At 51.7% G+C, this 12,650-nt stretch overlaps 1 protein-coding gene across 2 annotated transcripts in view; it reads left to right on the top strand.

The window, feature by feature from the left end:
* Positions 1–2,602: 2,602 nt before the first annotated feature.
* Positions 2,603–12,650, top strand: part of LOC135804986 (HBS1-like protein) — a 35,349-nt gene continuing 25,301 nt past the window's right edge. For both annotated transcript variants that reach the window (XM_065318969.1, XM_065318970.1), the window contains exons 1-4: positions 2,603–2,798; positions 2,935–3,000; positions 11,325–11,501; positions 11,839–11,967. In XM_065318969.1, coding sequence (XP_065175041.1) covers positions 2,756–2,798; positions 2,935–3,000; positions 11,325–11,501; positions 11,839–11,967 — 415 coding nt within the window. In that variant the 5' untranslated portion in view covers positions 2,603–2,755. The remainder of the gene's footprint in view (positions 2,799–2,934; positions 3,001–11,324; positions 11,502–11,838; positions 11,968–12,650) is intronic.

Here is a 12,650-nt window from a genome sequence, read left to right as displayed (position 1 = left end):
TCTTCGGGGTGCTGAGTCGAATGGTCTTGGTCCGAGGAAGCTGAGACGCTCCCTTCCTACTTGAATCCCAATCGAACTCGCGCACTTCCACCGAAACTGGGTGACTGCGCCCTACGAGATGGGGATTTGTATGCAAAATGTCACTAAAAGCGCCATTTCGTTCTTATAAAAGCACGGATGACCGCGATTGGCCCATATGTTGTACTCTTTTGGACGCTGAGTCGAATGGTTTTGGTCCGAAAAGGCTGCGATGCAGCGTTCCTCCTTTATTCCCAATCGAACATGGTTGAAGAAGCGGTCACGTGCTCCTGGGTGCCCAAATCACCTGGTCACCACGCCAGCAGGCGACAACTTTCACACCAAGGTTCAACTCGAGTTCAACTCGAGTGACAGGACTGCACCCAAAAAAGGTCAAACAGGCTAGTAAGTTGTACCCTGCAGGCACGGTGACCAGGTGACTGGTGTACGCAGGAGCACGTGACCACTTGTTCGACCATGTTCGATTGGGAATAAAGGAGGAACGCTGCATCGCAGCCTTTTCGGACCAAAACCAGTCGACTCAGCATCCAAAAGACTACAACATATGGGCCAATCGCGGTCATCCGTGCTTTTATAAGAACGAAATGGCGCTTTTAGTGACATTATGCATACAAGTCCCCATCTAGTAGGGCGCAGTCACCCAGTTTCGGTGGAAGTGCGCGAGTTCGATTGGGAATAAAGGAGGAAGGGAGCGTCTCAGCTTCCTCGGACCAAGACCATTCGACTCAGCACCCCGAAGACTACAACTGGTGAAATTTTGATTTTAGGCTTACTTCCCCTTAATTAAATAAATCAGAATCTCACCTGGGTGTGTAGTACATGTCGTATCACTACAGGTAGCGGGATTTAGTATTTTACAATTGGGGCTTCTTCAGTGCCGGTCCTCGTCTCGTCGCCCTCATTGCCACACTGCCTGACCTGATCTGCTGAGAACAGCAACACATCCATTGACCGTTCGACACTGACTTGGGACTACCCACAGCCTATGAGGAGTATGAGGCTATTTGCTAAGGCCACGCACAAGCTCTTTCTTCCTCACGGTCCCAGCTAAAATATGCATACTGCAGTTTGACGAAGACTCAGAGGTCGCTCAGGGGGTTAGTGACATACATGTACATACGCATCCGCAGGCTGTCCACGAGTGTAGACTGTCCGGTTAGCTACTACGGCAACGAATTCATCCCTGAAACGACGCCGCCAAGTAAGTTCAGCCATCCTCACTCAGTATTACGATCCAAACCAGTAGACTGTAGTATCATCAACAGGCAACAGCCATGTGGACACCTACAGAGTATCCGAGATATTATTCAGGCAGAAGTTCATCGTTCTGGTCTGGACTGGAGGTCTCGGAATGGGCACGCAAGTTCTGATCTGCAAGCCCTCCTAATTCCTTCGTCAGCTGGCCCAACTAGGTTGCACTCCACCATGGGTCTGCGCCAACCGCCAGTTTCCACCAGGTTCGGCAAGGGTTGCCTCGCGTTCCGGGGCGCCCAGCTGTGGAACACCTTACCCAGCGACATACGTGCCATCTCCACGCTCCGCCAGTTCCGCGCCAGCATGATCCCGCACACCCTTAGTACCTAGAGTACCAAACGTCCTGTTTGATGATCAGCTGGCTTAGTTTTTCTCCACCTCTATCCTAATGACATCAGTCCCCAATTTCATTTATTACTGCTTTCTATCTGCATTCGCCACCTTTTCATTGGGCAGATCTGCCCGTTTGGTTTGCGAATTAAAATATACACAACAACAACAACAACAACAATGTCACGGCAAGAAGCTAGGTAGATATCTCCATTGGCGAAAGGCACAGCATAGCCACTCCAAAACTGGCAAAAGCAGTTGAGCGACAGGAATATTAGAGGTAGGTCACCAACTCAAGGCAAGGAAGAACCCTTCTTGTCCTTTCGTGCTTGTTCTCACTCCTTCATCACAGGAAATGAACTTCTGGTTGAGAGCAAGGAGGGGTTACTGGTTGAAAGTACATGTAGATCTACATACGGTCCTGGTACAGAACGTGGCCGGGTCCGTAGATCTACGAGGAAGCAACAAAGAGAAAAAGAAGAAAAAGGTGTCAATCGAAAGTCAGAGTCAAGGAGGCATTCCCTCACGTAACCGTCGTTTCATGATCGAGACAATCCACTCACACCAAAACCACGTTGAAACCCGACACGGGGCGACAGCAGAAAAATAAAAAAATAAGCAGACACAACAAAGAGGGCCGGGGGGGGAAGTGGTTCGGGTCCTAAGCCATACCGCCGTAACTGAACCAGACCTTGTTGTGTGCCGCCGACATTAATATTATAGGCTACATGAACCCTTGACCTTTGACCTGACCTCTATGGTGACGTCAGCGTTAAGCTGGATCATCATACTTCATAGATCAGATCAGACTGCTCAACTCAGGAGTCAGGGTACAACGGCTGCATGCAGCTAGCTGTGCTTTCAAATTATTTAAATAATTTAATTTCATAAATAACACGATGATGTCATTCGTAAAACCATTACTAGTATTGCATTTTCGAAAATTGCAAAAATTGTGTTTCGACAAAAAAACTTCAAAACTCAAATGTGCCCCTTTTGAACACTGTACTGTTCCATCCCTCTTGTCTTGATCTTCGTGATCTGTTCTTGTCTCTTGCTCTACAAATTGTGACTGTAGTGGGTCTTGCAGTGCTTTTTGAAATAAGAATATATCATTGTGACTTCTACAATCATGGCTCGCCACAGGACCGTGCGCAACATTGACCTCGACGATGGTGAGCGAGTTGCATTGTCCATTTTCTTTAGACTCCATAAAACCAATTTGACCCTATGGGTGCTGTAACTAGCCTGTTGTTTTTTCTTTTCTTTTTATTCAATTTCATATGTCCATCACGTCCCGTGCCATCAAAGAATATGACGACGGAGCTGTGTATGGCCACTCGTATGAAGATGAAGTAGCCTTCTCGCCTTCCGCTGGTAAGAGCATAATGTCCCTTTCTAAGTTTCTACTTTGAAATAAGTAATTGATGCCAATACCATACACGGTCGCTGACATGTCATGACCAACGTGCAGTACAGTGCACTGCATGTAACTACATGGTTGCACTAACATGTTTTTTCGATTTTGACAGCATGTTACAAGGCGAGGACGCCTAGTGCTCCTGACTACAACCATAACCCGGTTGGCAGAGTCCCGGTCTTGCGACCATTTGAACCGTATTGGGAAAACCCAGGTTCGGACCCTCGTTACTCTAGGGGTTGGTAGGATTGTTGTGGAAATCTCCTACAAATCTCCTACAACATTTAATCGCACACAACCAGCACACTCACTTCACGAAACGGCCACTGTACGGCTACAGTTAGATTCTATCGAATGAAGTGAATGCATGGGATATTAGTACTGGTGAAATTATGTGGGAGAGCACTAGGATTGGCTAGTCCAGGCAGACAGAGACAGAGACCTGGATCGTGCACGAAAGGAAACCATGGAATGCCATAATCAGACTAACAACACAGATGATTGTATAATGTACCAAGGAATGATTACTGCCGGCACACCTCCGTGCAGAGTGTCTAGTCTTGTCAGCCAGACGTTCACAATATGCTTATGATAGTAATGACATTACATGCCTCACCCAGTACTGAGAAGAGCCAAACCACTAGGTTGTTACAAGCACCTCTACACTCTCTAGGCAATGTTGACACCAATCAATGCATGCTCTACAGTCATATCTACACAGGGAATGCATGTCACACTGTACTGATGATGTCACCACAATTCCATTTCACCCCTCCGCCTGGTGACATACGAGGGCAGCACTAGAAGTCATAACACCGTTTGTAGTAGCAGATATCAGGACAGTGCTCATGGACGATAGCGAGATGGCAAGCTGATCGTGTTGCGGTCACGCAACTGCCTTTGCGGTTCAGGGAGGCGAGCGAGCCGATAGCCGTGCCAGTCAACGTCTTGGTCAGCATCGTCATCGGTGGAATCTTGGACAGGCGGGAGAGGATCGGCACCCTGAGTGGGTGCGGGACTTGGAGGACGGCCGTCAGACTTCAGGAGGTCCACGTTGATGACCTTCTCAGCACCATCACGGTTTATGACGACGGTCGACGGGGAGATAACTTTCGTGACCGACCAGCCCGGTTGAAACGGAGGCAGACGCTTCTGGTGGCGCGAGGGCTGTTTCAGTTGGACAGCATCACCGGATTGGAAACGGCAAGCAGCATCGTCGGCACGGAAATCACGGGAAGACATGGCCGAGTCGAGGAGATCGCGAACACGGGCACACCGTTCGGCATGCTCAACCTGCCAGGCAGGCGACTCCAGATCGGCGCTCAGAACGATCGTCTTCGGCTGCCAGCCCAGCATAGCCATCATCGGGGTGATGCTCGTAGCACGGTGGGGTCGGGTTCGGTAGTGATGTAGAAGTACCGGCAGATCTGGCACCCAGTCAGTGGTGTCCTCGCCTAGCTTCCGGATCATGGTCAGCAGGGTGCGGTTGAACCGCTCGGCGGAACCCTGCGACTGGGGATGGCGCACGGCGCCGGTCTTGACGGTGATGCCAAAGGCGTCAAACAGGGACTTCACGAGGGCGTTGGAGAACTCTGAGCCATTGTCCACGCGGATAACGTCGGGGGCACCCCATCTGTAGCACAGCCGGGTGAAAGCGGCAGCGACGGACTGCCCATCGTGGCGAAGCAGTGGTACGACCTCTGCCCACTTGGTGTAAGCATCGACGGCGACGAGAACACAGGAGTATCGACCACTGTGGTCCGTCCCAAGCTCGAGGGTGTCGATGACCACAGTACTCCATGGGCGGCTGGGAATATCGGGTCGAGTGGGCGGAGCGGAACGAGTGCCAGAGGTAGTAGCGGCGCGGCACTGGCGGCATTGCTGGACGTGCGACTGACACTTCTCGGCCATGTGCGGGAAGTAGCATTGCTGCCGGAGCGACTCGTACATGGTCTGCCAAGCGGCATGGCCCGACGCGGAATGCGCGACGGTGATGGCAGCATCCTCCTGCGAACTGGGGAGTACCGGGACAACAATGTCGCCAAGTACAGGAACCTTTACACTGCGACACAGAAGATCATCACGCAGGCACAGTTGGGATCGGACGGCTTTGAAGGCACTGGCGGACACAGGTGTATCATCGCGTACCTGTTGGATGGCTTCCTGGAGCTGTGGATCAGCCGGCTGCGCGGCCCGCACCTCCGCCAGTTGGAGGGGGCTTGGGACAGCAGCACTCACGGTCTCGGGAGCAGCATCCGCAGCAGCTTCTGGACATGGAGTCTTCGGCCAGGCAGGTGGGACGCGGGTCAAGCCATCCGCCTTGTTGCTGTCGGTGGGGACCCAGGCGACTACAACGTCCATGCCTGTGGTGGTGATTAGGTCGTTGACGATTTGGAGCCGGCGCTGAACGAGTACTTCGTGCAGACCACCAACACGCACACGTTGCAGGCCCCCAACGACTTGGGTCAGCCAGGCAGCCACAGTCTTCGAGTCAGTGTTCAGGATGACTCGGCGGACGTGCCATTTAACGGCGAGAGATAGGCCCTTGATGGCAGCGTCAAGCTCGGCGACGTTGATATGCCGCTTGTCCTGGACGGGGCGAAGCCAAGAAGCGTCCTCCACGATCTCTCCATCCAGCTCCAGTGCGACGCCAGTGGCCAGATTCGACGCGTCACACCACACGGCCCAGATAGAGTGCTCGCCGGCGTTAACATCCCACAGGCCGCGGACGGGATCGGCAGTGCTTAGCTTCGCGAACAGCATGTCACAGCACTCGACAACGGCAGGTGATACGGGGTCGTCCCAGGAACGGCAGTCGCCTGTAGCCAGTCGCTTCAGGTAGCTGCAAGCCGGGCGGAGCCACGCACATACAGGGTAGTGGCCAGTCAGACGTCCACACCACGCAAATACTGAACGTCGCGTCGGGCTTGTGGGCGGGGCAAGATCCATGTCACGGCGGCGCCAGGTGGTGCGCCCTTGATCGTCTGTTGCCAGCTGCATGCCGAGTACGCGGGACGTCGTGAGCGGCTCCGGAGATTTCGTTGGTAGACCGTACGCCGACAGTTGGGCCTTGAGTGGGCCCGTCTCGGTGGCAGGAGTACGGATGTCGTCAACGTAGTTGTCCACGGCGGGACGGTCCCGAGTGACCCACTGGACGATCAGGTGCATAAACTTCGGCGCAATCGCGAGGCCAAAGCCCATCCGGGTCATTACGAACATCTTCCCCTTCCATACGACCCCCTGGTAGCGGACGAGGGCAGGGTCGATGTGGACTTGAAGATATGCCTTACGGATGTCGAGCATGTCCCACTCACGGCCATCCGTCTGACGCCAGGCGCGGACCTTCTCAGCACAGACGGGGGCTTCGGACCCAGGCTGGGACTTCAGGAGAGCATTCAGTTGTCGATAGTCCAGGCACGGGCGGACTGGAGTGGAAGACTTATGCTCCTGTACGCGAGCCAGCAGGGGCAGCACACCTGCGATCTTCCCATGGACGCTTTCATCGTGCGGAACCAGCCAGCCGTTGGAAATCCAGCCATCGATCTCCTGACTGAAGTGCTCCTCCTGCTCCGCGGTCAACCCCTTGCGACTGTATTGACCAATGCCAGAACCCACCGGAGCTGGTGGCGGGTGACCATCGGCCCAAGCCCACGTGAGGGTCCAGCGGCGAGTACGGCTGCACCACCGGATGGTGCCGTCGCCAACGCGGAGCAGCACGTCGTCGCCGTCAGTGGTCACATTGACGTGCCGAGATGGGTGTGGGACGTCAGCATCCTTCGGCACAGCGACGGAGGCAGTGGCCTGGTCAGGACCGAACTGAACACTCTGCAACTGGCCATCGGCATAGGCTAGGCGCAGACCGCCGCTACGGCTGCTGACATCCGACCCGAGGAGCAGGTCAGCACGAACCACACTCAAATCGGCAGCAACCAAGACAGAGATGGTCTGCTCCGGAAACCGGACTGTATCGTCCATGCGTTGCAAAGTCACGGTGGCCTGGCCGAGGATGCGCAGGGGCTGTCCATCGAGGGCAAGCAGCTCGGTAAACCCGGAAGGAGCCGACCAGTGTAGACCGCAGGCGAGTGCAGACTCCTTAGAGATGAGGGACCGGGTTGCTCCGGTATCGATGACTGCGATCACACAGTGGTTGGCCTGTTGCTCCTGCCATATGTTGAGGTGAATCCGTGGTAACTTCCCATGAGAGGGGACGGCCAAGGAACAGAGAACTTGGTCAAAAGCATGCGCAGCTGCCGATGCAGCAGTGCCCTTCTTGGCCTGTCGAGCGAGCCAAGCCTGGCGCTCAGGACACTCCGACTTGCGATGCCCTTCCGCATCGCAGAAGTAGCACGTGATCCTGGCTCTTGGCGTGCTGCGCGAAGTGGGAGTTACACGGGTCGACGAGCGCTCCGGGCAGTCACGACGCACGTGCCCACGGCCTGGCATCTGAAGCAAACGACGTTGCTACGTGTAGCTGAGCCTGCGCCTGCGGTTGAAGAGCGTGTACCTGTCCCAGCGCTGGACCCGCTGCTCGGACCACGGCTCGAACCACTCGAACTCGAAGTACCCCTGGCCCGCCCGCCAGTCGTAGCAGCCGCGTAGTCGAAGTCCGCGTCAGTGGCTGACGCAGCAGATGGAATATCGGCAGGCTCCTGGTCGCGCTCCGCGACACGAATGGCTCGGAGGAGCTCGAGGGACGCACTGACGGTCAGAGCTTTCCCAACCATTGACAAACGAATTTGTTGGGCCCAAGCAGGAGGCAGGCCAGCAAGAAGTTGCTGGACGATGATACTGTTGTCGTCTCCAGTGGCGTCATGGCCAGCGAGAGTAGCAAGGCGTTGCAAATCAGCGACGTATGCGTCCGGGGACTCTTGGCTGCGATACCTCCTCCCCGTCAGCAGTTTGAAAGCCTGGGACTTTGTAACGGAGAACGCCTCCTCCAGCTTGGCTTTCACAGCGTCCATCTTCTTCTGATCCTCTTCCGACATCCTGGTGAAGACTAGGAACGCGTCACCGTCCAGGAAGAGCGGCAATTGCTTGGCCTTCTTGGTATCGGTATCCCAACCATTGATGCCCGCCAAGACTCCGAACTTCGCCCAGAACGTGTTAAAGTCATCACCTGGGCGCCCGCGGAACGGCCGAAAGTAGCCTTCCGCTTTCGAATTCAACATGGCAAGTGTACTGAAAAACCTGGTTGAGACAAACGTCGGGTTTCGGCACCACGCTGTTGTGGAAATCTCCTACAAATCTCCTACAACATTTAATCGCACACAACCAGCACACTCACTTCACGAAACGGCCACTGTACGGCTACAGTTAGATTCTATCGAATGAAGTGAATGCATGGGATATTAGTACTGGTGAAATTATGTGGGAGAGCACTAGGATTGGCTAGTCCAGGCAGACAGAGACAGAGACCTGGATCGTGCACGAAAGGAAACCATGGAATGCCATAATCAGACTAACAACTAGGGGTGAAACAATTATACCGAATATTCGAATACTCGTTTGGATTTTTCAAATATAATCGTACTCGGAATAGATCAGAGTACTCGCTCATACATGGTACATGCATTTACCACAGAAGTCTGCAGTTTCAGAGCAGCAGTCAGCAGATATTGATGTGCAGACTGTGTGATGAACATTTGTACACGAGTCGAGAGAGCCCAAATGACCCACCAACCAATACACCCGACAAAAAGAACTGCCAATCGGTTCAATCAGGGTTGTATCATGTGATTTTTAAGGCGGTTGGTGTGCGATTTTTAGGATATCAAGAATACTCGAATACTCGAATATTCGATCGGAGAAAATCAGAGTACTCGAACTCGGGATCTCAGTGCCAACTTTCACCCCTACTAACAACACAGATGATTGTATAATGTACCAAGGAATGATTACTGCCGGCACACCTCCGTGCAGAGTGTCTAGTCTTGTCAGCCAGACGTTCACAATATGCTTATGATAATAATGACATTACATGCCTCACCCAGTACTGAGAAGAGCCAAACCACTAGGTTGTTACAAGCACCTCTACACTCTCTAGGCAATGTTGACACCAATCAATGCATGCTCTACAGTCATATCTACACAGGGAATGCATGTCACACTGTACTGATGATGTCACCACAATTCCATTTCAGGATTTAGAAATTTTTCTTTTTTTGTGTTGTAGATGTTGTCGTGTTGCCGCCGCAGTATTGTTCACGTTGTCGCGTTGCTGCCGCTATAGGGATCACGTCTGGAAAGGATTTGTGATTGTGATGTTGCAGACGTGATCCCTATAGCGGCAGCAACGCGACAACGTGAACAATACTGCGGTGGCAACACGACAACATCTACAACACAAAAAAAGAAAAATTTCTAAATCCTACCAACCCCTAGAGTAACGAGGGTCCGAACCTGGGTTTTCCCAATACGGTTCAAATGGTCGCAAGACCGGGACTCTGCCAACCGGGTTATGGTTGTAGTCAGGAGCACTACGCGTCCTCGCCTTGTAAAAAAAAAAAAATCACGGTTCGCGTGAGACTCGGCTGGAAGCCCAGTTTTCCGCATCCGTCGTGGGAATGCCACCACCCTCTAGGATCAAAGGCGCAGATGCAGCGCCTAAACGGTGGGAGGTGAGTAGATCAGACCCACCACCAAGCCTTGTAACATGCTGTCAAAATCGAAAAACATGTTAAACTACCAAGCAAGGCTTCTGTGTACATGGTTGCACTAGTAGTTAGTTAGTTCACACGTACCATAGTAGTGTTTACATGTACTGTTCTGGACATTGAAATCCGTTGAGAAGTCCAGCGGGCGCTGGCCTTAGCACTGCTGCTGGTCCTTTTTTTTCAGTGTGTACATGAACTACAGTGCGTGTACGCGCTAAGGCAGTAAGGGCGCCGGCCCCGGTTATTCCACCGGATGTCAATGTCCACAACAGTAGTACAGTAAATAGTGTTCCCAGGTCCTTCCGAATCAGTGCTTACCGGATGTCTGTGCCTTTAAAGTAGGCCATGGCCTGGTATTCGAAACATTGCTGTTTTCCTAGCTTTTTTCTATGCAGAATGACCCACCTACTATGCCATGGCTTGAAAGTCAAAAGTCCACACAAATATTTCACTCGTAAATTCGCTTTTTGGCAAGTTGTAAAGCCATGGATTTATAACTGAGACCGGCTTTATAATCGAATATACCGCCATGGCTTTAAAAGGTGCGGACATACGGTGTGAAACAGGAACCTTCGCGCTTTGTTCTTGCCAAGAGTACTGGAGAGTCGGAGGCCGTGGTTGTGGTATTTTTCCGTTGACCTTGACCTACAGTCCTCGCAGGGCGTTTGGAAAGTCCAGACCATCAGACTTTTTCGAATAAGTCAAATTTGCCTTGAGATGATGAGACTTTACTTGAACGGGTTCGCGCTTTTACTCATATAAATAAGTGACTGGATGCGAATGCACACTTTTGAAAATTGTGTTCACAAAGTGATCACTGATTGTATGTGGTGTAGATGCAGGCTTAGCAGGGTTTTCTTAGAACTATCATCTAAACTTCTGAAAGGCACTGTACCACCGATTACGAGTACAGATTCAATACTGCTAATACTTCAAAGTATGTAATACCTGTGGTATAATTATATGTATCGCAGTGTCTCACCTAGCACTCAGTATAACCAAGAAAGAGTACATAATCCCCAAGAGTGTGCAACTGCCTGCACAACCTCTATGTAGTGCTGCGACGGCAGAACTTCACATCGCGTGACATGGTTGGGGGGGGGGGGGGGGTTACACTGGCAAACAGTGCAAAGTGACCACAAGAGAGTTGTACCCAAAGCTGGGTTGCGTACAACCCTGTATCAATCATGCACAGAGTGCAAATAATGTGTACGGGTTCATCACGTGATGTGAAGTTCTGCCGTCGCAGACCCCATAGCTGGAGTTGCACACTATTGGGGGTTTTGTACTCTTGGTATAGCGCAGTAAGCAATCTTACCTTTTGGGCGTAACCACCTGTTAAAACGAAGTTTATGATGTACAGCAGGATCACCGGTGATCCGCAAGTGTATGTACAATGCTGTAGGGGTTAAGCCTGTGTATTTTTTTTTGTCCTTGCAAACTTACACCTACTTCAGTACTTCTTCCTAATGTCATTGCTTCCAAGGTTTTAATAATACAGTGCGGCATGGATGACACTAGCAAGCCACCCCATGTTGGGAATCACTCACTGAAAAAAGAGAAGAAGAAAAACCATGATGGTGATGCATGTTCTGTGAACATTTCTTTGCCTACTGTGGTATTTGTAGCTCAGTTCATGTACCGGCGTGGAAATGACGGCAATCAGCCCACACTGGGTTCTTACTTTGCAAGCACGGAGGCCTCGGCGTCAGCGCAATATGACACCCATGTAGCGGAGTCCACGTCATCCATACCTTCAGAGCCTGACCCACCAGATCTTAGCACACTCTCCATGGATGACAGAAGTGAGTTTGATGCTTTGCTAATACACTCTTTGAGGGTTTTTCTTTTGAGATATGGTTCAAAGCTGGACAATGCGTTTCATGAGAATGTTGTGCCTTCTATCATTCAGGCACTGTATGATGAGTTTCACACCATATCTCATGGGCAGTCTTGACTGACCAGGGCTTTGAGATATTCCCCCCCCCCCCCCCATTCCTTACCCCGCATGGCCCTACAAGTAGTAGCTCTGCAGTGCGTATTTAGCAGTGTTTGTGCGTGTGCGTGTGTGTGTGTGTGTGTGTGTGTGTGCATGCACACGTCTGTCTGTATGTATGTGTATTCATTATCGTGCTCTCAAAGGTCTTTTACATTCGGCCATGGATCATATCCGTGGTGTTCTCGGAGAGAATTTCTCCGAGCCCACAGCACACCACCTTCTAATCAGCAACAACTATGATGGAGAGCAAGTTCTGGATATGCTGTTGTCCGGTGAGACTGGCCAAATGTCTCAGGATGATCGTTCCTTATGTTGTGTGCCCTCAAATAGTAGGCAGTTGGTGTGGCTGTAGCGTTGCACTTAATGTACACAACACGAACAATGTCCTCTAAGGGCCCGGTCACACATGCACTCGAAAGTAGCGGATCCGCTGAAGCGACGTCGCAGGAGCGAAAAATACCATGGCAACGGCGAAAAGCGGAACTTCCGCTTCAGCGGAAACTCCAATCCGCTTCCTCCAAAATTTTCGAAGCGAGACTGTCGCTTCTGCGGTTTCGCTTCAGCGGAAAACACCACGGTCTGCTGTATATGGACTTGCTACGAGAAATTTGTATGCGTATGATGTCCATGCAACAAAAATGCGTGCAAGATAGTCATTGACCTCGTCTATTCTCCGTACCGTATGCACCACAGTCCACTTTACTCTCATTTTCCGCCAAAGTAGGAGTATGCCCTGTTTGTATGTGTGACCATGCACAAGTGGTTTCGCTGGAGCGACACCAGGCTCACTGCCGCAGAACCTCGATGCCGAAGCGAACCCCAGTGCATGTGTGACCGGGCCCTAAGAAAGTCTTGGGTTGTCCTTGCGAACACCCTATCCCCTCCCATTAGCCATTAGCCTTTTCCCTTTTGGGAAATGTATAGAGTATAGAGTAAAGGCATCATGCTGATACCA

Source organism: Sycon ciliatum, chromosome 1 (assembly GCF_964019385.1).
Source record: "Sycon ciliatum chromosome 1, ocSycCili1.1, whole genome shotgun sequence".
Taxonomy (NCBI): domain Eukaryota; kingdom Metazoa; phylum Porifera; class Calcarea; order Leucosolenida; family Sycettidae; genus Sycon; species Sycon ciliatum.
The sequence above is the reverse complement of the archived record's forward strand: the minus strand, read 5'-3'. Positions and strand labels throughout refer to the sequence as shown.